General features: G+C 41.8%; 1 protein-coding gene and 1 long non-coding RNA gene across 2 annotated transcripts in view; one reads left to right on the top strand and one right to left on the bottom strand.

Moving 5' to 3' along the window:
• The window catches only part of PODXL2 (podocalyxin like 2), a 50,003-nt gene that overhangs the window by 1,825 nt on the left and 22,612 nt on the right, over positions 1–25,566 (bottom strand). The window contains 4 exon segments of the mRNA XM_028524613.2: positions 1,848–1,909; positions 2,543–2,699; positions 12,858–12,932; positions 13,944–14,704. Of these exon segments, the coding sequence (XP_028380414.2) occupies positions 1,848–1,909; positions 2,543–2,699; positions 12,858–12,932; positions 13,944–14,704 (1,055 nt within the window).
• On the top strand, positions 9,702–25,192 carry LOC118496749. The gene is made up of 3 exons (XR_004899309.1): positions 9,702–9,858; positions 23,161–23,165; positions 25,181–25,192. It is a non-coding gene; the product is annotated as an uncharacterized LOC118496749 (long non-coding RNA).

Raw genomic sequence — 25,566 nt, 5'->3', positions numbered from 1 at the left:
TGCCACACATCCTCCACCACATACCACCATAGGCTCAGGCCCCTAAGACACAGCTTCCACCTTGGGGGTAGGGTATTTTAGTATTAACCTAGTCTTCATGGGACACAGACAGTGCAATGGATACTGGGGACATCATGGGCCACCCCCAGCTTTTAGCTTCCTTTTCCCACTGGAGTGGTCACCAGTGGTATTCACTTGCTAAGCCCCATTCCCACATTGCTGGTTGTCTTGGGTGGGCCTGCTTTCTCTGGTCCAGAGGCATTGTGCCCTGACCCAGCCCAGCAGATGTTTTCTCCACAAATCAGCATCCAGGCAGAAAGGGAGCAAAGAAGGTGAGATACCCTCCTCAGAAGACAGGTGCCAGGGTGAAGGTGCTGTTTCCTGGATCCTGGTGGCAGTGAGCTGGGAATCCCCTTTTCTGCCTTGCACTCCCCTTCTAATGCCAGGTATCAGCTCTTCTTTGGTTTCTATGAACCACCTGTATATTTTCAGTACTTTTCTCTATTGACTTTTTAAGTGATCAAGAGTCAATTTTTTCTTGATAGAACTTGATAAATGCCCACTAATATACTTCCAAAGGCCTACCGTACCTTTGACATGTCAGACAGCATGAAGTATCCATTAAAGCCAGAACAGCAGGGGCAGAGAGAAGGAGCAGGAAGGTCTATAAAGGAATATCAAGGCCAGCCTGTTCCTACCAGCTCTCAGGGTTCACAAACCCAAACATTCATAACCAGAACAGCCCTTACTATAGATACAGCATCATAGTGAAAGACCTGGGTCCTTGAGTCATTCATGCTTGGTCCAAAGCTACTAGCCTTTGCAATCTCAGAGGAGTTACTGCCCTTCCCTGGGCTTCAGCTCTAACCTTAAATGGAATACCAAGATTACTCAATAGGGTGCCTCACTTAATGTTCAAAAGCCCTGGGATGGTAGTAAAGGAACAGAGTACAGTCTGGCACTCAGTAAGCATTCAATAAGCTAATCAAAAAACCCAGAACTCCCACAGAATTCACCCCCTCGACCTGTGTGTAGTAGATGAGGAAGCAGGCCCATAGCCATGCCACAGCTCATCTTTGTTGTCTAATACTGCACGGCCCTCAAGGAGGAGGACTGATGACAGATCACTGAATTCACAGTGAGTAGAAGGAATTTTGGTAGAAATGATGACTGATCTCAAGAAGGGGTATGGAATGAGGAGCAGGAGGGAATGGGGACCTGACCCTCCATGAGCCATGGCTCTACTCCACTCTGCACAGGTGGCCAGCCTGTCTCCTCGGCCAAGGTCTCCAGGATGTGCCAGATGTTGGTCAGGGGTGAATCTCAAGAAGGCATGGCTGTCTGCTGTGCCCTAAGCTCTGCCCTCCAATCCCAGCTAGCCAAGCACTGCCTACTCCCATGGTTTCTAAACAAACGCCCAGGCCTCTTGTTCTTTCTCCTATGGTTCTGGAGCCATAGCATGTGCCCCCACCCACCAGGATTCTGAACAGTTCCTTGGCCAGACATAGTGTTTTTCCCACTATCTACCCCAAAACCTCCCACTTACCTGTCAAAATGCCCCCTCAGAGGTCTCCTCTCCTCTGAGTCCTCTCCTGATCACCACCCACTCCTTGGCCCCTTTCTGCCCCTGGCTGTCACATGCACAATGCAGTTGGTAGTTAAGTGCTCATACAGGCTGTCTCTCCCATGGGAACTGTGTCTTAGGAGATCTGAAAGGAAGAGCTACAGAGCAAGAGTCTATTTTTTGCTCCTTTACACCACATGGTGCAGGCTGCCCTCCTATCTTCAGGCAGCTCTGCTCTCACAGCTTTAAAGAACAGGAGAAGAATTCATCCCTGCCCTCTTACCTCCATCAGACTCCTGCGAATATCACCCAGCATGGAAAGGACATCTTGAGTAGGCACCACTCCTGGAGGGAGACATCAGCAGCAGCACAGCCTTGGCCACTGAGGCACTCCCCCTGCAGACTCATCATCCCTTGGATAGCCTCTGACCTGAGCTTCTTCCTCTAGAGCTCCACTCCCTGGCTCCTGACCACACTCAGATCTCATAGGGCATGCATGACCACTCTCCTCTGCTTGTTGCCCACTGGTTTACTCATTAAAAAAATTTAGTGAGTTCCTACTAAGTGACAGTTGTGATACCAGGAGGTCACTTCCAAAGCTCCTTAAAGCTCATTCTAAACACACCCCTTCTCATCCCACCACAAAGTATACAGTGCAACTGTCTGGCACCTGGACTGAAACCACACCTCTTCCACCTCCTATTCCAAATGTTCTCACCTTCTTTCTCCTCCTTTCTCCCATCTTGTTGATACCCACAGACCCTAAACTAGGGAGTCCAAGCATCACTTCATCTTGCCATCCTAAAAGCCCAGCCCACATCCAAAAGCCCTTGGCTGCACTTTCCCACAGTTCTGCAGGAGAGCTCACATGGCCTTAGGAAACTTCTACAGATCTGGCCTGCCTCCCACTGCTCTCCTGGACCCTCTCACCAGATATGCCAATAAATGTCCTGTGGGTGTCCCCCCACCCCAGCTCACCCTGTTCGCCCACCAAGGTCATCAGAAGGTGCTGCTCCTTCTCACTGGGCTTGCTCAGGGAGATGTGCCAGTCTCCGTGGAAGCTGCTGCCATGGCGGGGTAGCACCTCCTCCACCAGGGCCAGGAGCTGCAGCCCCCAGTGCTGCCGAAACACCTCCTACAGGGGCAGAAAGAGAGCCTATGCTCAGTGAGGAAGACAACTCTAATTATTCCTGCCTGTAGTCCCAGCTCCCCTCCAACTTCCACCCACTAGTCAAACACTGGGAAAGACCATCTGGCTATTACAGAGGGGGATGCTCTGGACCACTCGAGAAGCTATGAACTTGGCCTTCAGGAGGACTGTGGGTTTGTTCCCTATAGGCATCCAGGTGCTTCTTACCACCTTGGCTTTGTGCCATGAGAAGGCTGTGGGACCTACCCAGTGATACTCTCAGGTGAACTGGGAGAACACATATTTCCACATATGATGACAAGTCCAGGAAGGGGTGTGTAGCATCTGAAGGGGTATGGAAGACTGTTCATGGTGACTATGTGTATAGTGCAAAGGATGAATATTTTGGGGTGCAGGGGTAAAGGACCAATAGATGTTCTCATTCATACAGCCACCAAAGACCAGGAGGACAGGTGAAAAGCAGTCTAACTGTTCTCATTTCTCATCTATCATTGCAGAGATACAGCCCAAATTTGGGAATCAAGAAAGGTATCTCAGCACTCTAATGATGGTAGAGGTGACCAGAAGAACTAAAGAAATGGTTAAAATGGTAATCCAATTACCCTGGAAAGCAGGGTTGGGAGTAAGAACAGGGGTATAAGGAGCCTTCTTTTTCATCTGACACTCTCTTGTACTCTTTAGATTGTCTTGACCTTGTATATATGTAATTACATTTTTTTAAGCAAGAAGCTGGGGCTGAGCAGGAATGCAGTGAGTGGCAGGAACTCAGGCTGGGTGGGCCTAGAGGCCAAGACCCTGCCTCTGGCCCCCAGCCTGCCCCTGTCCCTACCTAGCCCCATCTGGGAAGAGACCCTCCTTTGGCTCTGTGGCTGCTGCCCACCCGACCTCCCCTGTCCCCCAGCTCCTCTCCAGCAGCCTTCTCCTTCCTGCTCTGGGAAGTCAACAAATACCCTGTTCCTGGATTCCAAAGATCCCAGCCAGACACCCCTCTGCCAGCTTCTCAGCTCTTCTGAGTGCCCTGCTGTGAAGCTGTAAGCCAGTCTGCCATGAGGAAAAGGCATCTCACTAGGCCACCCCTCTGGAACCCTGACACTCCTAGTCTCCTTTCTGCTACAGCCCAAGCTAATGAGCTTTCCCTGATGTCATGTCAACCTGAAGGCCACTAGGGTAAAGTCCCCCATTACCATGGAAAGTGCCAGATTTAGGCTCAAACCTTGGCACTCACTAGCCTAACAGAAACCCAAATGAGTTTTGAATTTGGAAGAAGACGGGTACCTGGAGAGTGCCATATGTAGTTAAGAGACCCCTAGTTCCTGAAATGGTTCTTACCACGTGTGTATATACAGGGAGGGGGTGCATGCCCTCACCTGTCTGAGCAGGGTACATGGTGAATGCGCTGTGACCCAGCAGCCTCACTGCTTGGAGACAAAACAAAACATAAACAAAAAATGGCCCTCCTGCCACCAGCAGTGCCTCTGCCCATGCACAGCCCTATACTCCACCACATATGCATGCTTCACATTTCCCTGAGTCTAATCGTCTGGTAAGACTAGGCTGTTAGGATAAATGCCCACATTTTCAGATGGGGAAACTGAGGCTTATAGAATTGCAATATTTTGCTAAAGGTCATGGAGCTGATAAACAGCAGGACCAGGATTTGAACCCAGGTTATTTAGATTCCAATCCAAAGCCAGGGCTTCTCTCCCAGGCCACTAACACTCAGTTCCTACCTACAAAATAAATGGTATATTTTCAATACAATACAGTCATCACACTCCCCCAGAACTGACATCGTGGGTCTGTGGGCTTCAGCCAGATAATTCATCAAGCTGTATACTTCAAGATTTGTGTGCGTTTCTGGATGCATATTTTAAGTCATTAGAACTTTTCTTAAGTGCAATACACTCATGAATATAAGCTATCTTTCCTGCTAACTCCTGAGCAGATGATCCTTCTCACAAATCTCAGAGTTTGTCCTACTATAGGGGCTCTAGCACCACTGGTGTGGTCCTTACAGTGAACAGGAAGGGACATGTCTTTACCTATCAGATCATGTTGACATTTGGCAATATGGTAGATGGAACTGATGAAAGCTCTGTTCTCCCACCTTGCTACATACACATAGAAATACCAGATAAAATGCAACAAAACAATGAAGATGTTCTAAAAGCATATCCATCCTCAAACCTAAAGGAGACAGAAATAGAGGGAACTCAGAGCCATAAGAGTAAGCTGGCATTAAAGTTATAGTAATTCCTGGGCATCCAGGACCCAGATATAGAATCCAGCAGTTGGTAACCTGACTTTCAATGCTCACGTGAAGACAGGAAATGTGCTTTTGACCCAGGCAAGGTAGAGAACTAGAGCAGAGTACCAAGACACAGCCTCAAAGAGCAGCCCTTTCAGTAAAATGGGGACTTGAAAAACTTCTCTTACCTGGAGGAGCTCTAAGAGGTATGCCATCTGCCTGTGTCCATGGGTAGGAGGAAAAAAGTTACCTAAGATTGCTTAAAACCCCTAGGCTTATACTTCATCTAGGGGTGGATTCTAAACTTGTACTCCTTTGTGGTTTAGAAAGCCAAGCCAAGAAATAAGATTAAATTTATTCTAAGACTATTGGAAATCCTGAAGGTACTCTTAAATCACTAGGTAGAAATTCTTTCATAACCTGGGGTTCAAGATGAGAGCACAATAAATTCTGAGAAATATGAGGGAATAAGGCACAAATACAACAGACAAGAGAACTGACATGCCAAGATGTAATGTCATTAAATATGAAAGAGATAAAAAATAAGTATGTGTAAAATAATTAAAGCCCCGGTCAGTGTGGCTGAGCTGGTTAGAACATCATCCCATAAATCAAAAGATCATGGGTTTGATTCCCAGTCAGGATACATGCCTAGGTTATGGGTTCAGACCTCCATCAGAGTGCATACAAGGGGCAACCAACTGCTGTTTCTCTCTCACATTGATGTTTCTCTCCCTGTCTCTCTCCATCCCTTCCCCTCTCTCTAAATCAATACACATGTGTTTGGGTAATGATTTTTTTAAAAGGTAAAATAAAGAAGGAATAGAAGCCATAATGAAAGAAGAGAGCAAAATTTAAAAAGAAGGAAGAGATCTGGAATCAAATAGAAATTCCAAAGACATAAAAGTTATCTATATTAAAGACTCAAGGATGAGTCAAACAGAAGATTAGACACAGCTGAAGAGAGTTACTAATTCGGAAGTGAGAGATGGAAAATTACCCAAAATGCATCACAGAGATTTTAAAGACAGAGAAAACATAAAAGTGTGTTAAAAGACACTGTAGCTGGGAAAAAAACAGCCCAATAAACTTCTGATAAAAGTGAGAGAAACTGATAAATTGGGAATCTGGTAATGTCTAACAAACTGCATATGCAACCTCAGTTCTAAGAATTTACTCTGAATATACATCCCAACAACACAAAAATGCATTCACATATTATTCACTGCAGCAATGGAAGTAATTTCAGAATATTGGAAACAACCTCAATACCCATATGAAGGAAATTTGATGAATTAACTGTGGTACACAAACATAATGGAATTATTCAGTTGTAAAAAAATGATAAAGAATGATCTCATAAACTGACAAAATGATTTGCAGAAATCAATTTATTCAGTTTTTTCCCTTTTGAAAAAAACTGGAAAAAAACAAAAGGGAAAAAACATAAGGGGGAAATAAACAAAATGCAAGAATATTGTTAAGGACTGAGTTGTGTCTCCCTTGAATTCATATGTTGAACTACTACCTCCCAGCACATGAGAATGTGACTGTATTTGGAAACAGGTCATTTAAAGAGATAATTAAGTTAACATGAGGTCCTTAGAGAAAGCCCTAATCCAATGACTGGTTTGTTGTTGGCATTTTTGTTTTTTGTTTTTGTTTTTTTTACAAAAGGAGATTAGGATATAAATATGAACAGAGGAAGCACCATATAAGGGCACAGGGAGAAGATAATCATCTACAAACCAATGAGAGAGAGCTCAGGAGAAAACAAACCTGCCAACACTTAATCTTGAACTTTCAAATTCAAATATAAATAGTATGCTGTTTTTCTGTAGGGAAGAAACAAGAAATCATACATCTGCTTATTTCAATAAGAAGATACCCAGAAAAGATAACCAGAAACTTATAAGATTGGCTATCTAAAGGGAATGGGTGGGGTGAAAGAGATATGGGGGAAAATGGTATTGCTCTAAGTTTACATTTGTGTATCATTTAGATATTTAGAACCACAGTATTGTTTTACATCTTCAAAAAATACAAATAAATCAACACAGATGAGAAAAATAAACTAAAATTAAACACAAACAGAAACAAATAAACCTAACTATATTTCAAATGTGTAACTACACCAAAAGGTGGGAAGAGCACTAACCTGTGATATCTTAGGTAAAATAGGAGAAGCCAGTGAGTCTGCATTGCTTTTTCTAGATTGTGAGGATCAAATTCCTCAAACTGAAGCTCTAACTTGCAAGACTTAACCTGGAAGACTGTGAGCACTTTCTCCCTATCTTTTTCTGAAGATGTGTTCTGTGTATAGCCTCATCATTTTTTATGCACTACTATTACTCTTTGATAATGTCAAGATCATTAAATACAAAGAAAGACTGAGGAACTGTTGTTCCAGATTAAGGGAAACTAAAGCGATATGACAACCAAATGCAAGGCATGTTCCTGGATTAGATATTGAACCAGGAGGAAAAAAGCTAAAAAAGATATTACTGGACCACTGATAAAATCTAAATAAGGTCTATAGTTTACAGTTTTCTGTCAGTGTTAATGTCTTAATTTTGATAATCGTTCTGTGGTTATCAAAAAATTCTTATTCTATGGAAATACAAACTAATATACTTAGGGTAGGAGCGAAAGGGAATGAAGCCTTCAATTTACTCTCAAATGGTTTGAGAAATTGCTAACAATTAGTGAATCTGGATGGAGGATATATGGATTTCTTTGTACTATTCCTTCTCTAAGTTTAAAATTATATCAAAATTAAAAATTTCAAAATAAACATGAGAAAAGCAGACATTTTTACATAAATAAAGGCTGAGATATCTTTGCAGAAAGAACTACTAAAGGGCATATTGGATTGGCCAAAAAGTCTGTTTTTTCAATGGTGTTGGGGACCGCCCTGCCTGGTCTCAGGAAGCTCTAACCCCCTGTGACTTAGTCTGAGTGAAAGACCTCCGGATCAGGAGCCACTATGGAGATAAAACATTTCGCTGACATGAACGCTGCCTCTTCTAATGCCTGGCTTCCCTTTTGCATGGTTGGCAGTCAATGACAGGTAACAATTCTCTAAAAAAGAGAATAAATCTAAGACAGATGCGATCATGTGGGAATGTCCTAAGGGAAGAGACTCACAGGGCTGTGGAAATGAAGGGGTGATCCACATCAACCCCTGCCCCCTTGGCTTTGTCAAAGCCTGAATCTTTGTTCTTAGATGTGAGAAATCCAAGTCTCCTGGCTGCCTCTGTCTTCTGCCCTTCTCAGGCCTGCAGGGGTGGTACAGCCCAGACCAGAAATGGCGGGCCCCTGGGGTAATCAGGCCTGGGACATAGAATATGCAAGATCCTGTGAGATCTGTTTGCTGGAGGATGTTATTAACTTGGAATTTAAAGGCACAAACAGGAAACCTTTGGAACCTGTAGTCCTTTCATATGTTAAAACTCCAAACTTTGCCCAGAATCACAGCAGGAGTTCTGTCTGCACCTTTGTAAGTCACCTACATCTTTTGATCTTTTCTGCCAGACTATGAATCCACAAACTAAGTCTGTTTTCTCAATAAAAATCTGCTTGGGAATGGAGATGGGGTGCTCTCTCCACTAGAGAGAGGGTGGCCATCCCATTTTTACTTCCCCACAGAAACTGTCTCTGTGTATGTCTTTCTTGTGTTTCAACGAGCCATCCACAGTGTTCCGTGCTCACTGTAGGCAGGTGAGCTCGCAACACAATGGCCCTAGTAGCACTTAGTTGTCTTTAACGTCATACGAAGCAATTCTGTTAGATTGTATTGTGACAGCTGTCATCTCAGCATATATATTTTACAAACTTATCAAAATTGTGAAAATTTTTGTGGCCATTTTAATACTGAAGATGGAAGAAAATGTGCAACATTTTTAGCATGTTATGCTTTATTATTTCAAGAAAGTTTAAGATGCAACTGAAATGCAAAAAGAAAAGATTCATGCAGTGTATGGAGAAGGTACTGTGACTGATCAAATGTGTCAAAAGCAGTCTATGAAGTTTCATGCTGGAGATTTCTCACTGGATGATGCTCCATGATTGGGCAGACTAGTTGAACTTGATAGCAAATAAATCAAGACATTAATTGAGAACAACTGATGTTATACCACCTGAGAGATAGCTGACATACTCGAAATATCCAAATCAATAAAGTTGTTGGAGAAAATGAAGAATGTGACTTTTATTTTATGGAAAAAACTAAATTAACTTTTCGGCCAACCCAATATTTCAGGATGAAGAGTGTTAAACCCAGAAGAAAGCTGTGGGAATGTGAAAAGACATATGAGCAAAGAAACAAACAAACATGTTGATAAAGCAAAATAAGCATTACTGCTAACAATAATGACATGTTCAACATTACCATTCATCAGAGAAATGAAAATCAAACCCATAATGATATCCTACCTCACACCCATTGGCATGGCCACTATCAAAAAAAAACCACACAGAAAATAACAAATATTGGCAAGGATGCAGAGAAAGTGGATCCCTTATTAAAAATAGAATCACCATATGATCCAGCTATTCCACTTCTGGGTCTACACCCAAAAGAATTGAAAGCAATGTCTGAAAGAGATATTTGTATACCGATGTTCATAGTAGCATTATTCACAAGAACAAAGAGATGGAAGACACCCAAATACTCATTGACAGATGAATGAATAAGCAAAATATATTCTATCCATACAATGGGATATTATCTTGCCTTAAAAAGGAAGGGAATTCTGATACATGCTACAATATCGATGGACCTTGAGAACATTCTGCTAAGGGAAATAAATCAGTCACAAAAAGATAAGTACTGTATGACTCCACTTCTATGAGGTCCCTAGAGTAGTCAAAGTCATAGAGACAGAAAATAGAATGGTTGTCAAGAACTGAGAGGCGGGGAATGGGAGGTTGATTTAAGGGGTACAGTTTTGCAAGATTAAAAAGATCTGGAGATCTGTTTCACAACAATATGCCTATACTTACAGAACTATATACTTAAAAATGATCAAGATGGCAAATTTTGTTCATTTTTTTATCATAATGAAAATATATATCCATCATAAAAACATGACTAATTGGGTAGACATCAAATATTAGATGAGAATAACAAACAAGACAAAATCAGAGAAAGCAGAATGAAAGCATTTTAATTATCTGTGTTATTTGGAAAGAAAAAGAAATACTATCTTTAGATTTTATTGTTCAAGTATGCATACCAAATATTTAAGGGCCCCCAGGACCTTTATTGTGTCTCTAAGTACTGTTTTTCAATAAAAGGAAGGAGAGCTTGAGGAAATGTTGATTCTGAATGTGGGGGAGGGAACATACAAGATGAGTCGGGAACATCTTACTATGAAAGAAAGCAAGGAAACTACCAAGAACTAACAAGTTGGTCAAAAGGACTCAGAAGTCAACTCAAAGAAGCTTTCACTGACTTAAGGCAGGGGATTTGAGCATTAATAAGAATAATAACTGGCCCTGGTTGGTATAGCTCAATGGATTAAGCGTGGGCAGTGAACCAAAGGGTGGCTGGTTTGATTCCCAGTCAGTGCACATGCCTGGGTTGTGGACCAGGTTCCTAGTTGGGGCCACATTAGAGGCAACCATCCATTGATGTTTCTCTCCCTCTCTTTCTCCCTCCCTCCCCCTCTCTCTAAAAAAAATAAAATCCTTAAAAAAAGAATAATAACTGCAATGGATTAAGATACATCAATATGTTAAAATTATCCATTTATAATTATGCTGAAAAAAAACCCACCTCAGTGGTCACTTTTGGATTAAGCATATGCATGCACTTTCACTTTCCCCCAAACTCACTAAACAAGAGTAAAGAATTTTTTTTAATTTTAAAACCACAAAGACAAAACCAAAACCAAACAGAAGAGGAGAACAAGAGCAACAAAATCTGGATATATGAGTTAGAATTTCCTGATTTAGCTGAAAAGTTGCTCAACATCACTAATCATCAGAGAAATTCAAATCAAAACCACAATAAGATAATCCTCACAACTGTCAGAATGGCCATCATCAATAAATCAACAAACAAGTGCTAACGAAGATGTGGAGAAGAGGAAACCCTAGGGCACTGTTAGTGGGAATGTAGACTGGTGCAACCACTATGGAATACAGTGTAGAGTTTCTTTTAAAAATTCAAAATAGAATTGCCTTATGACCTAGTGATTCTACTCCTAGGAGTATATTTAAAAAAAAACCCAAACACTAATTTGAAAGAATATATTCACCCCTATTTTCATTGCAGTATTATTTACAATAGTTAAGATATGGAAGCAACCCAAGTCCCTACCAGTAGACAAGCGGATAAAAAAGCTGCAATGCAGACACACAGTGGAATACTACTTGGCCATAAAGAATAATGAACTCTTACTTTTTGCAACCATATGGATGGACCTAGAGGGTATTATACTAAACAATAAGCCAGACAGAAAGACAAACACCATATGGTATTTCACTTACATGTGGAGTTTGAAGAACAAAATAAACAAACAAAATAGAAACAAAACTCATAGATATAGAAAACAGACTGACAGAAGGTCCACTCCCCTTTATAGGGAGGCTGGATGAAAAACATGAAGAGATTAAGCAATATATATCTGTAGTTACAGAATAGTCACAGAGATGTAGATTGCAACATAGAGAATATAGTTGATTATATCATAACAACTATGAACTGAGCCAAGTGGATACTTGATGTGGGGGAGAACCACTTCATAAAGTACATAATTTTTCAATTACTTTGCTGTATATCTGAGACTAATGCAGAATAATATTGAATGTAAACTTTCAGTGAAAAAAATTTTAATTTAAAAACACTTAAAAAAAAGAATTCCCTGATTTAGCAAGCCCCAATGAGTCAAATCTTAAGCCAAAACAGAGAAAGCTGAGAAGCAATCAGACTTATACTATCAAACTTCCCAAATGCTCTGGAATAAGCAGCACTGGTTATCTTTATAAGAAGGGATGAAACTGTACTAGATATAAGAAAGCTGTTTGGAAGTCTGTCTAGACATCCACTGGATTCCTAGTTCCTCTTCCCAAAACTGCACAGCTGACAAATATCCCTTCCCCCTAGTAGAAGACTGGAAGTTTATTCTTTAATGAGGGTAAAACAGAGGATCTGTAACCTAGCGAACACCTGGCACAACTGTGGGAGGAGGCTCACACTGCAAACAAGAGCAGTAAAATATATTTATACATACATGTTTCTAATAGTGAGACGCTCAGTCCTCTTCCAACCCTGGCTCCCAAAACACTGGCAACCAGCCCTTTATACTCCCAGGAGAACAGAAGTTCCCTTTTCAAAGAATCTAATCACTTAAGAGAAAAGACCTAAAGATGTTGAGACTAGAAATTTTGAAGTAAAATGATTCAGCCAGACCATTCTCCTGAGAAGCCATAGTTGAGATGCCACCAGCATGCTCAAAGCTTCCAACCAGCTTTCTGGTGGCAAATGCCACCAAACATTTGAGGAGAGTGGGCACATGAAAAAACTGAAGTTAAAAAAATAAAGAAATCAGGAAAGCAACCCTTACAGGGAGAAAATATTTTTTAAACTATTTTAATATCTTCAGAGTTAAGATACTGCACACATAAGCAAAACTGTTCCTTTAAATTGAAAACAAAGGGGAACAAGAACAAAAGAGTCCTTAGAAATTTGAAAATATGAAAGCACTGTCTTCTTGGATGTTGGTGGGTTCATCCCCTGGGTTAGGCTAGTTCCCTCTGACTTAAAAGCTAGGCTTTCCACCCTGTCCATTGCCCATTCCCCAGCGCCCACCCACTGCCCTTTCACTGCCCCTTCTCTGCCCTCTCCCTCCAATCTCAGCCTGAGGTCCTCAGCTTAGTTCTGCACTCACACAGTCTATGTTCTCTGTCATGTTCAGAATGATGTAATTTTTCCCAGCCAGATTGCTCCAGTCTTTGCAGATCACCTGTACAATGAAACAGAAAGAAGGGTGACAGTTACAAAGAGCATAAAGAAAGGCATCCAGAGAGAGCATGGGTAGAAAATTTTTGAGAAGCTAGCAGGTGAAGGCCAGGTATAGGTCTGTGTTAGCTAGGTGGGAGCTGAGAGCCTCTGCAAGAAGATGACATGCCCAGGATCCAACCCAAGGTTCACACACCCATATATCTTCATAGAGCAAGTGAGATGAGGAAGCCAAAAGTGACATAAAGGAAGAGGAAACTGTGCCAAAGGAGCTAGACTTAAGAAGGTTTGCCCTAGCTAGAGACGAATTTGTTTTTTTTTTAAAGATTTTATTTATTTATTTATTTTAGGGAGGGAAGAGAAGGAGGGAGGGAGAGAGGGAAACATCAATGTGCGGTTGCTGGGGGTTATGGCCTGGCCTGCAACCCAGGAACGTACCCTGGCTGGGAATCGAACCTGGGACACTTTGGTTCCCAGCCCACGCTCAACCCACTGAGCTACGCCAGCCAGGGCTTGACAAATTCGTTTTTAATAATCTGTAGTGCAAATAAAAACATTCCTGTGGGCCAGGTGCACCGGCTGAAAACTTAGGACCCCTTTCTTTTCCTTCTGGTGTTGAAAGGTGTGAGCACTGATTTAGGTGTGTGTGTATACTGGGTAGGTATGATGAGGGGAGGAGCAGAGGACAACTGCACATGTAGTAGTAGGTGTGAGAACAGAGCTGAAGAGAATACAGCACAAACTCTCTCCACTGTCATAAGCAGTGTAGAAGCCAAGGGTAGCAGCAATAGCACCTAAATGAATGAAAACCAGGCCAGGGCACCATAAGCTTTCAAAACTTCTATTTTGTGTGTAAGTGTGGGGAGAACACCCATTGCCAGGCCATGAGGTGTGCATCCTCAACAGTTCTGTAAGGCTGTTCATGGTATCATGGGCTTCTATCCTCAGCCTAGCAGACCTCCCACTGCCATGCAACCCCAGCGTGGCCAAGGGCCTGCACACACTTTCACATTACCTGAGTAGAATCCCAGGGGATTCTGGATTGAGCTTCAGCAGCATGCCTTTGCTGGGACTGCTGGCTGAGGTCTTCTTGTCCCAAGGTAGCAGAGGAAGGTGTCAGCTCCTTGTCTTGGGGGGCCTGGGAAAAAGCAGCTGAGGCTCCAGGGTAAAGGGGATCTTCATCTGGGGTCTCAGATCCACTGGGGGCTTGAGGGAATGAGGCTGAGGACAGCACTTCCCCTTGTTTGCCAGCCAACACAGCTATTCCCATGGTAGACTTCTCACTTGCCTCCTGAGGAGCCTCAAACTCTATTTCATGCCCTGCAGCTGGTAGCACTGTGCCCCCTGCCTCCTGGCTGGCAAAGTCCTGACCCCCCAGGGTCACAGTACTTGGGGTGACTGAGAGTGGTGACAGGCTTGGCTCTATGCTGCTCCCTACCTCCACATTTGAGGAGGTCTGGTCCCCAACATCTTTATGCCTGTGTTTGGGAGCCAGGGGAGTCTGGGTGCTGCTGCTAGTGGGAGAAAAGTGGTAGACCTGCGTTTGAGCTTCTTCTTGAGCTCTGTTCACAAGCAGTTCTTCCTCCTCCTCCTCCTCCTTCTCTACCTCCTCTTTTTGCTCTTCCTCCTCCTCTTCTTCCTCTCCAGGAGCCATATGCCAGGGTGGCTCCATCAGGTTCATCTTAGGCAAGGGAGGGGGGACGCTCGACACCTCTTGATCCTGGCTGGTGTCTCCTATGGGATCTGCCTTCTCAGTCAAGTCTGGGAAACCATAATCTAAGAACAGAGATAGAAAATTAATCCACTAGTTTCATTATTCACTGATTTGTTCAGTATTTGCTGAACAGATGATATAAAAGAACCATAAAACCCATAGGAGGACAGTGAGGAGGTTGCAATAGAGGTCATGTCAGAAAAAGAGTAGGTTATGGCTGGGTAAGGGGAAGGGGGGCTAACTGAGGGGAAACAAGGACCAGGCTATTCCTCATTTCCTTAATGATATTAAAAATGACATAACTCTTTCCTGGCCAGTGTGGCTCATTTGGTTGGAGTATGGTCCCATATAGCAGAAGGTTTGGGGTTCAATCCCTGGTCAGGACACATGCCTAAACTGTGGGTTCAATGTCCAGTTGGGGCACATATGAAAAGTCACAGATAGATGTTTCTCTCTCCAGGTCTCTTCCTTCCCCCAAAATCAATAAACATATTTTAAAGTATATTTTATTGATTATGCTATTACAGTTGTCCCATTTATTTTATCTCCTTTATTCCCCTATACCTTGCACCACCTCCCCATCTACAAGAATTCTCCCACCCCTTAGTTTATGTCTGTGGGTCGTACATATAAGTTCTTTGGTTTCTCCATTTCCTATACTATTCTTAACCTTCCCATATCTATTTTGTACCTACCATTTATGCTTCTTATTCCCTGTACCTTTACCCCTATTCTCCCCACTCGCCCTCCTTGCTGTTAACCCTCCATGTGATCTCCATTTCTGTGGTTCTGTTCCTGTTCTAACTGTTTGCTTAGTTTGTTTTTCTTTTTGTTTTGGGTTCAGTTGTTGATAGTTGTGAGTTTGCTGTCATTTTGCTGTTCATATTTTTGATCTTCTTTTTCTTAGATAAGTCCCTTTAACATTTAATATAATAAGGACTTGGTGATGATGAACTCCTTTAACTTGACCTTATCTGAGAGCACTTTATCTGCCCTTCCATTCTAAATGATAGCTTTGCTGGGTAGAGTAATCTAGGTTGTAGGTCCTTGCCTTTCATGGTTTTGAATACTTCTTTCCAGCCCCTTCTTGCCTGCAAGCTTTCTTTTAAGAAATCAGTTGCTAGTCTAATGGGAAATCCTTTGTAGGTAACTCTCTCCTTTTCTCTTGCTGCTTTTAAGATTCTCTCCTTATCTTTAATCTTGAAATGTAATTATGATGTGCCTTGGTATGTCCAACTTCTTTGGGACTCTCTGGACTTCCTGGACCCCCTAGGAGTCTATTTCTTCTGCCAGATTAAGGAAGTTCTTCATTATTTGTTCAAATAAGTTTTCAATTTCTTGGTCTTTTTCTTCTCCTTCTAGCACCCCTGTGATTCAAATGTTGGAACATTTAAAGTTGTCCCAGAGGTTCCTAAGGCTCTCCTCATTTTTTTGAATTCTTGTTTCTTCACTTTGTTCTGGTTGAATATTTATTTCTTCCTTCTGTTCCAAATCATTGATTTGAGTTCCAGTTTCCATCCCTTCACTTTTGGTTCCCTGTATATTTTTCTGTATTTCACTTTGCATAGACTTCACTTTTTCCTCTATTTTGTGACCATACTCAGCCAGTTCTGTGAGCATCCTGATTACCAGAGTTTTGAACTCCTCATCTGATAGGTTAGTTATCTCTTCATTGCTTAATTATTTTTCTGGAGTTTTGATCTGCTCCTTCATTTGAGTCATATTTCCTTGTCTTGGCATAGCTGTTATGTTGTAAGGGGTGGAGCCTTAGGTATTTTTCAGGGAGGGGAAACCCACATCACTGAGTTGTGGGGCTGTATGTGGAAGAGGGGTCCAAAAGGGAACAGTGCTGCTTGCTTGTCTCTCAGCTGGCTTTCAATCACTTCCCCCACTACTCACAAGCAAATTGGACCCTTCTGGTGCTGATTCCCAGGTGAGTGAGTTTGTGTACATTCTTGGACCTTGTGGGTCTCTCCAATGAACTCTTCTGTGAGGCTGGGAGTTTCTCTCACAGCAGCAACCCCCACAGATTTTTACAGCCAGGGGTTTTGAGGCTTTATTTCCCCATGCTTAAACCCTGGGTGTGTGGTCTGTCTTGCACCCTAGTTGTTCCTCCCAGTTTATCCATATGCAAATGTGGAACTGCTCAGTCTGCCAGCCACCTTGCTGCACATCCTCTCCATTCTAGCTGTCCACCTCTGCCCCTCCTACCAGTCTAGATGAATGAGTCTTTTTAAAGTCTTTGGTTGTCAGACTTCCATACAGTTTGATGTTCTGGCAGTTCTGGTTGTTTTTTGTTTTAAATTTGTTGTTCTTCTTCTTTTGGTTGTATGAAGAGGCAAAGTGTATCTACCTAACCTCCATCTTGGCGGAAGTCCCAAGTCTTTCAATAAACATTTCTTAAATGACATAAATCTTCCACACAAATTACATAAATACAAGATTGTATAAAGTAGAAAGTTTATATTTATACCCCTCAGAGATAGCCCTTGTTTGGATAGAGTTTGGATATCTTCTCTATTATTTTTAAAATATGTTTCCTCCTCTGGGAATTTCACCAAGAATACTGCATTGGAAAAGATTCTCTTTATAAAGTCTAAGGACACTTTTGGGGAACAAAATATAATTTTAAAATTCCAGTCAGTATCCTCAGAAAGTCAAAACTGTTGCATCCCTAAAATAAAAGCAGGGTAATAAGAAAGTCAAGTAATCTTTTAAAAAGAGTTCTTGGAAATTGAAATTAAATTGTTGAAATGTAAAAATTCAATAGAATAGCTGAAAAAAATCATGGGGAGGTCTCCAGAGCAAAAGCAAAATGAAAACAATAAACAGCCAAAAAAAGAAGAAGAAGAAGAAAATTTCTGTGGCCTAGAAGCATGAATCTTCATAGTGAAAGAGAATACACACAAGGGGAATGATAGAAGACTCACATCAAGCCTCATTCTATGACAACTCAGAATTCTAAGGGGCAACAGAAAATCCTAAAAACTCTCAGAAAAAGAATGAAGGAACCCATAAAGGAACAAGAAACAGATTATCAAATTATCATTGAAACTGGAAAAGACACTGGAGTTTGGAATGCCTGTCACTACCAAACCCAATAAGCAATGACAGCGATTGAATCTTTATGGGCGCTTTATTCAGATGACTGGCAATCAAGAAGATGGTAGGTTCATACCCTAACAGACTGTCTTCATCTTTTCTTTCCAAGCCAAGGTTTTTTTTTTTTTTAATCTTTGTATCTTTCTTTTTTTTTAAATATATTTTATTGATTATGCTATTACAGTTGTCCCATTTCCCCCCTTCTCTCCCCTCCACCCTGTACCCCCTCCCACCCACATTTCCCCCTTTAGTTCATGTCCATGTGTCATACTTATGAGTTCTTTAGTTTCTACATTTCCCATACTATTCTTGCCCTCCCCCTATCTATTTTCAACCTACATTCTATGCTACTTATTCTCTATACCTTTTCCCCCTCTCTCCTCCTCCCACCCCCCTGCTGCTAACCCTCCATGTGCCCTCCATTTCTGTGGTTCTGTTCCTGTTCTAATTGTTTACTTAGTTTCTTTTGGTTTTGCTTTAGGTGTGGTTGTTAATATTTGTGAGTTTGCTGTCATTTTACTATACATGTCTTTTCTTTATCTTCTTTTCTTAGATAAGTCCCTTTAGCATTTCATAAAATAAGGGCTTGGTGATGATGAACTCCTTTAACTTGACCTTATCTGAGAAGCACTTTATCTGCCCTTCCATTCTAAATGAGAGCTTTGCTGGATAGAGCAATCTGGGATGTAGGTCCTTGTCTTTCATGACTTGGAATATTTCTTTCCAGCCCCTTCTTGCCTGTAAGGTCTCTTTGGTGAAATCAGCTGACAGTCTGATGGGAACTCCTTTGTAGGTTACTGTCCCCTTATCTCTTGCTGCTTCTAGGATTCTCTCCTTCATTTTTACCTTGGCTAATGTAATGATGATGTGCCTTGGTGTGTTTCTTCTTGGGTCCAACTTCTTTGGGGCTCTCTGAGCTTCTTGGATTTCTTGGAAGACTGTTCCCTTTGCCAGATTGGGGAAGTTCTCCTTTATTATTTGTTCAAATACGTGCTCAATCTGTTGCTTTTCCCCTTCCGATTCTGGTACCCCTATAATTCGGATATTGGAACGTTTAAAGGTATCTTGGATGCTCTTAATCTTTTCCTCAATTTTTTGAATTCTTATTTCATCATGCTTTCCTGCTTGGTTGATTCTATCTTCCTTCTGGTCCACTGTATTGTTTTGAGACTCAGATTCCTTCCTTTCACTATTGGCTCTCCTCCGCGTGTCTTCCTGCATCTGTTTTATGGTAATCTACATTCTTTCATCTAAATTTCGTCCAAAATCAACCAGTTCCGTGAGCTTTCTGATCACCAGTGTTTTGAACTGCGCATCTGATAGATTGGCTAATTCTTGGTCGCTCAAAATGATGAGTCCTGGGGGACTGATCTGCTCTGTTGAAAACATACTTTTTTTCCCCTGTCTCTCCTTTTTTTTTTCCAGTCTGGTTGCTCTTGTTACGGTGGGGGGCGGAGCCTTAGGTGCTCACCGGGGCTGGGCACCCCAGTCGCTAGATTGTGACGTTATATGTGGGGGTGGGGTGGGAGCAGGAGCGGGGTGGGAGAAAACAATGGCGGTAGTTCCGTTCCCCTGGACTCAGACCCTTGTCTGGGCTTCTGGGCCGCGAGTTCTGCCCTGGTCCACAATCGCTGCCCCTCTGGGTCTGCCAGCTGCAGCTTGCGTACTCAGGGATCACTGCTGCCTTCTTGCGTGCCGGATGGCTTTTGCGCCGATTTCGCGCCAAACCTTCCCCTGACCTCTGCGCGTCGCCGACCCGAGCCAGCCCCGCGCCCGCCGGCTCGTCTTCTCCTACCAGTCCGGCTGAACGCGTCTACTTCAGCTTCTTGGCTGCCCGACTTCCATTCAGATAAATCCTCTGCCGGATCTGGGTGTTATTCTGATAGTAAATTATTGTTGTAAATTATTGGTTTTCTAATCTTGGTTGTACGAGGAGGAACGGTGCGTCCACCTATTCCTCCATCTTGCCGGAAGTCCAAGCCAAGGTTTTTATAGCAGGGAATAAACAAGGTACAGTGAAGGGTTTTGAAATTCAAGTAGGGTCCGGTAGAAGAAACTGCAACATTCCTGTTCTGGGCAGTTAGCTGTTCCCAGGGGAAGATGCCATTTGCCCCTTTCTGAAATACAATGACCTGGATGCCTCCATTTGTCCCCAGGTGGTAATCTTTATCAGTGCCCCAGGAGGCTGGCTGTTTTCCCAGGAGCCAGGATGGGCCTTATCTATAGTTCCTGAAACAAAAACTTTAACATATACATTACTTGCTAGGCTTATAACTATTTACCCCAAACCAAAATTTCCCAACTCTTAAGTCCCCTATCATCATCACTCTTCGAATTAATAACACTAGACTGAAGGAAAAAAACTGAAAAATGCATTCCAAATTGTAAGGGAAGTTTAGTTTGAACCTGAAATTTTATACCCAAGTAAACTATAATTCAAGTGTGGTTAAAAATAAAGACATTTTGCTCTGGCTGGTGTAGCTCAGTGGATAGAGAGCTGGCCTGTGAACCAAAGGGTCAGTGGTTTGATTCCCAGTCAGGACACATGCCTGCATTGTGGGCCAGATCCCCAGCTGGGGGTTCATGAGGGGCAACCACACATTGATGTTTCTCTCCCTCTCTTTCTCATTCCCTTCCTCTCTCTCTTAAAAAAATAAAGACATTTTTATATATGCAAGGACTAAAAGGTTTTACTATCCACAGGTTCTGAGAAAATTATTTAAAGAAGTTCTCTAAGAAGCCACCCCCACCACCACCCCCGGACAAAGACATGGGAAATCAAGAAACATGAGAGGAACATCATAAAAGTAAATCTCAGCATAGAAGCTGTGCAGCAGACCTAGAGAACAATTACTCAAATTAAACCCAGAATATAGAGAGCTCTGAGAATTATTACCAAAAAATGATTACCTATAACAGAAGTATGATTTTTCCAAACTGAATAATCTCAGTGTTAACTGAAAGCTCGCTATGATATTTAAATGAATAACTACAATATTTTACCTACCCCACTTCTTTTAAATATACAACTTTTTTCAATAGTACAGACTTAGCAACTGAAGACCTTCCATTACTCTTCCTCTTGTACACACTTGCAAGGAAGCTTACTTACTCCCCACACAAACCACTTGGTTCCTGCTGCTGGAACTATGACCACAGAACTGCTGAGGAAACCCACACCAGACTCCAATAAAGAGCAATCTAGTATCATTTTTATAGACACGGAAAAACAATCAAGGTTCACAGAACATTTGAGGAAAGCCAGGTTCATGAAAAAGCATGAGGGTAAGAAAGCAAAGCAACTGACCTCTGAGAGAAGAGTTAATCTAGTAAACAAAAGAGAATGTAGAAAACCTTCTTATTAGCATCTTCAGAGATATTCAAGAGGAAATTACATCCATAAAACAAGTATATAGAAGGAAAAATATTTGACTTCAATATAAGTAAAACCTTTATAATAGACAGATGTGCTTAAAATTGAAATGCAATGCATAAAAAATAAATAAAATGGGCTGGATGATCACTTGGCAGAATACTATAAAACAGAATATCAGATGGGTGCTTGGGAAATAAAACAAATACAATCATGAGATTTCATTACTAGAAAATTAATCTGACAGCAATGTGCAAGAATTAGATGAAGGAGGGAATGAAAGCAGAGAAAAGAATTAGGGAGCTTGTTGCAATAATTCAAGAGAGATAAATGAAGGTGATGATACTGGAAATGATGAGAGAAAAATGAATTCAGCACATGGCCCTGAGGTAGAACTGATAAAATGTGGTGGGCTAACAGGAAGAAGTTAGCACTCTGACTGATTGTGGGAGTAGCCCACAACTTCATAACAGAAGTAGTGAAGTCTAGAGGAACAGTGCTTTGGAAACTCTCAGGAATCACTTTAACGAGCCAATAGATTAGAGAAAGTCTCAAATGTGTCAGGATGGCAATGCACTCACCAGCAGAATTCCACTGGGGTGTGAGGTGGGAGAGTTCCCAAGATTTCAGGCTGGCCAAAATAATGCCTCTACTCAATTTGATGCCCACTTTCCAAAAGCCAAGTTTCCATACCTCCAGAGACTACCTGGCTCCCAGTAAAATTCCCTAAACTGTTTATATTCTTCTCTAAGATTCCCTGGGCTTCAGTTTTTCATGTGACAAACCAGCATCCTTATTGTCACACGAAAAACTGAAGCCCAGAGAATTGCTTAGACAGGTTTAAAATTGAGACTAATTTTAAGTGGCTAAATCTTCTGGCTCCCAGATCACATCATCAACAGCATGACCACTATTATTTGCCATCTTAGAGGAAAATATAAACAGTTTGGGGAATTTTACTGGAGTGCTTTCTAGAACCTATGTTCTAAATTTTGAAGGTAGTTTTGATAAATGTCTTACACATATGGCATTAAGGACAACTCCTCTACTATCCTAAATAAACATAAAATAGGCTTCACTTGATTACAAACTATTACTGATAAGCAAGGTAATTTTCTTTATCTCTACATTCCCAGCAGCCAACACAGTGCATGGCCCAGAATAGAAAGAACAGTGATGAATTTGTGTTTATTGAACACTTGATTTCCACCTTCTGCCTCTTATACCCAGGACCTGTCCTTTTAGGGATAGAATAGTGACTCCAAACATAGTACAGACTTCTCCTTCATTATCTACAGAAGTTCCTCTCCTCCTTAAATGTGGTCACTCCCAAATAGTGAGCTTTGATTCACCATTTCTACACATCTTTCTCAGAGAGTTTGCAGATTCCAAACACTTATTTGTTGGCTCTATGCTAAAGGTTCCTAAATCTACATCCCCCACCATCTCACTTCACTCTTCCAGCCTCTCGTCTCCAGTGACTAACAAATCACTAAATGATACTTGCTGACACTTGGAATTGGCAGAATTTTTCCTACTTCTTTACCACCTCTCAGTATCCAACACAATTCTTTTTCCTTTCACTGTGTGATCTCAGTTCCACTGCTTATTGACTGTGTTGCCTTAAACATGTTACTTCATCTTGTGTGTTACTTTTATGTCTCCTTTTCTTTATGTGTAAAATAATAGTACCTAGCACATAGGGCTGTGGTCAGGATTCAGTGAGATAAAATCTGGGCACAGCCCATAGTACAGAGCAAATACTTGACAAATTTTAGTATTCCTCCTCCTGTTATTATCATGAAAGGAATTTTTATATTGTAAAATCATAATAGGAGAAATAGCACTGTTCCAGAAATCTGCTCCGAAGATGAGGAGCAGGATAAACACTTGAGTGATAAGTCAAAGAGAATCCAAAAAGAGGGCAGGAAAGGACTGACCATCTACTGACAAGTCTAGATGTGATCTGAATATCAGAAATGTCTCTTATACCAGAAACAAGAATTTGTAGTAAGACCTATTGGGGGCATAGACTATGATCAGGAGGCGTGACTACAAGTCTGCCAGAGGCAGCTGTTGGACAGACCTGAGTGAGATGGAATGGGGTTCCCAGGAGAGTGGACAGGACCCAAATATGAATGTAGACTAATGAGTAAAGAAACCAAGTGTTACCCAACAGTAGAACCATGACATGATCAACTGAGAAAAATACAATAGCATTTCTATAGCATTCCTGCAAAAAAATGCAGAATCTGAGTCTAATCATCAGGAAACATTAGACAAACCAAAATTCAGAGGCATCAACTTCCGGCCAACATGGAGGCATAGGTAGACACACTGTGTCACCTTGCTCAACCAAAAGGACAACAACAAATTTAAAAACAAAAAATAACCAGAATTGACAGAAAATTGAACTGTATGGAAGTCCGACAACCAAGGAATTAAAGAAGAAACATTCATCAAGACCAGTAGGAGGGGTAGAGATGGCCAGCTGGATGGAGAGGACTCAGGGCAAAACGGTGGCTGGAGGACCAGGGCAGGCAAGGTGGTGGCTGACAGACCAGGAGAGGCAGTGGCTTAGGGACTGGGCGGTCCCACACTTGCATGCAGATGAACTGGGAGGAATAACTGGGGAGTAAGGTAGCCATGCAACCCAGGGTTCCAGTATAGGGGAAAAAAAGCCTCAAAGCTTCTGATTGAAAACACCTGCAAGGGGGAGGCGACAGCAGGAGAAACTCGCAGTGAAACAGGAGACTTCATTGGAGATACCCACAGGGTCCTAAAACAAACCCGCCCACCCAGGAATCAGCACCAGAAAGCCCCAATTTGATTGTGGGTAGCAGAGGAAGTAACTGAAAACTGGCAGAGAGCCAAGCAAGTGGTGCAGTTCCCTTTCTGACCCCTCCCCCAGATACAGCACCACAATTCAGTGACTTGGGTTGCCCCACACTGGTGAACACCTAAGGCACTACCCCTCATATGTAACAGGTACAACAAGACAAACAAAAATGGCCCAAATGGAAAAACAAATCAAAGCTCCAGAAAAAATACAACTAGGCAACAAAAACATAGCCAACCTATCAGATGTACAGTTCAAAGCACTGGTAATCAGGATGCTCACAGGATTGGTTGAATATGGTCACAAATTAGAGGAAAAAATGAAGGCTATGAAAAGTGAAATAAAGGAAAATGTACAGGAAACCAACAGTGATGGGAAGGAAACCGGGACTCAAATCAACAGTTCTGAGCAGAAGGAAGAGAGAAACATTCAACCACAACAGAATGACGAAACGTGAATTCAAAAAAAAATGAGAAGAGGCTTAGGAACATCCAGGACATCTTTAAACATTCCAACATCCAAATCATAGGGGTGCCAGAAGGAGAAGAGGAAGACTAAGAAATTGAAAACTTATTTGAAAAAATAATGGAGAGTCTCCCTAATCTGGCAGAGGAAATAGACTTCCAAGAAGTCCAGGAAGCTCAGAGAGTGCCAAAGAAGTTGGACCCAAGGAGGAACACACCAAGGCACATCATAATTACATTAGCCAAGGTAAAAATGAAGGAGAGAATCCCAGGAGCAGGAAGAGATAAGAAGATGGTAACCTACAAAAGAGTTCCCATTAGACTATCAGTTCATTTCTCAAAAGAAATCTTACAGGCAAGAAGGGGCTGGAAAGAAGTATGCGAATTCATGAAAGGCAACATTGATGAAATTCATGAAATTCATGAAATCTTCATCCATGAATTCATGAAACCCACATCCATGATTAATCTATCCAGCAAAGCTATCATTTAGAATGGAAGGGCATACTTCCCAGACAAGGTCAGTTAAAGGAGTTCATCATCACCAAGCCTTTATTATATGAAATGTTAAAGGGACTCATCTAAGGAAGAGAAGAAGACCAAAAATATGAACAGTAAAATGACAACAAATGCACAGCTATTAACAACCATATCTAAAAAAAACAAAAAACAAAAAACAAAAACAAACTAAGCAAACAACTACTAGAACAGGAACAGAATCACAGAAATGGAGATCACATGGGGGGTTATCAGGGGGGAGTGGAAAGGGGAGGGAGGGAAAGTACAGAGAATAAGTAGCATAAATGGTAAGTAGAAGATATACAGGGGGAGGTTAAGAATAGTATAGGAAATGTAGAAGCCAAAGAACTTATATATACAACCCATGGACATGAACTAAAGTGGGGGAATGTGGGTGGGAGGGGGTGTGCAGGGCAAAGGGGAATAAAGGGGGGGGGAATGGGACAACTGTAATAGCATAATCAATAAAATATATTTTTAAAAATTCAGAGGTATCCTATAAAATAACTGGCCTATCCCCTTCAAACATGTCAAAGTCATGAAGAGAAAGAAAGGCTGTAAAACTTTTCAGGATAAAAGAGACAAAAGAGATATGACAACTAAATGTAGTACATGATTCTGGACTGG

Source organism: Phyllostomus discolor, chromosome 9, assembly GCF_004126475.2.
Source record: "Phyllostomus discolor isolate MPI-MPIP mPhyDis1 chromosome 9, mPhyDis1.pri.v3, whole genome shotgun sequence".
Taxonomy (NCBI): Eukaryota; Metazoa; Chordata; class Mammalia; order Chiroptera; family Phyllostomidae; genus Phyllostomus; species Phyllostomus discolor.
Note: the sequence above shows the minus strand (reverse complement) of the source record. Positions and strands in the feature narration are given on the sequence as shown.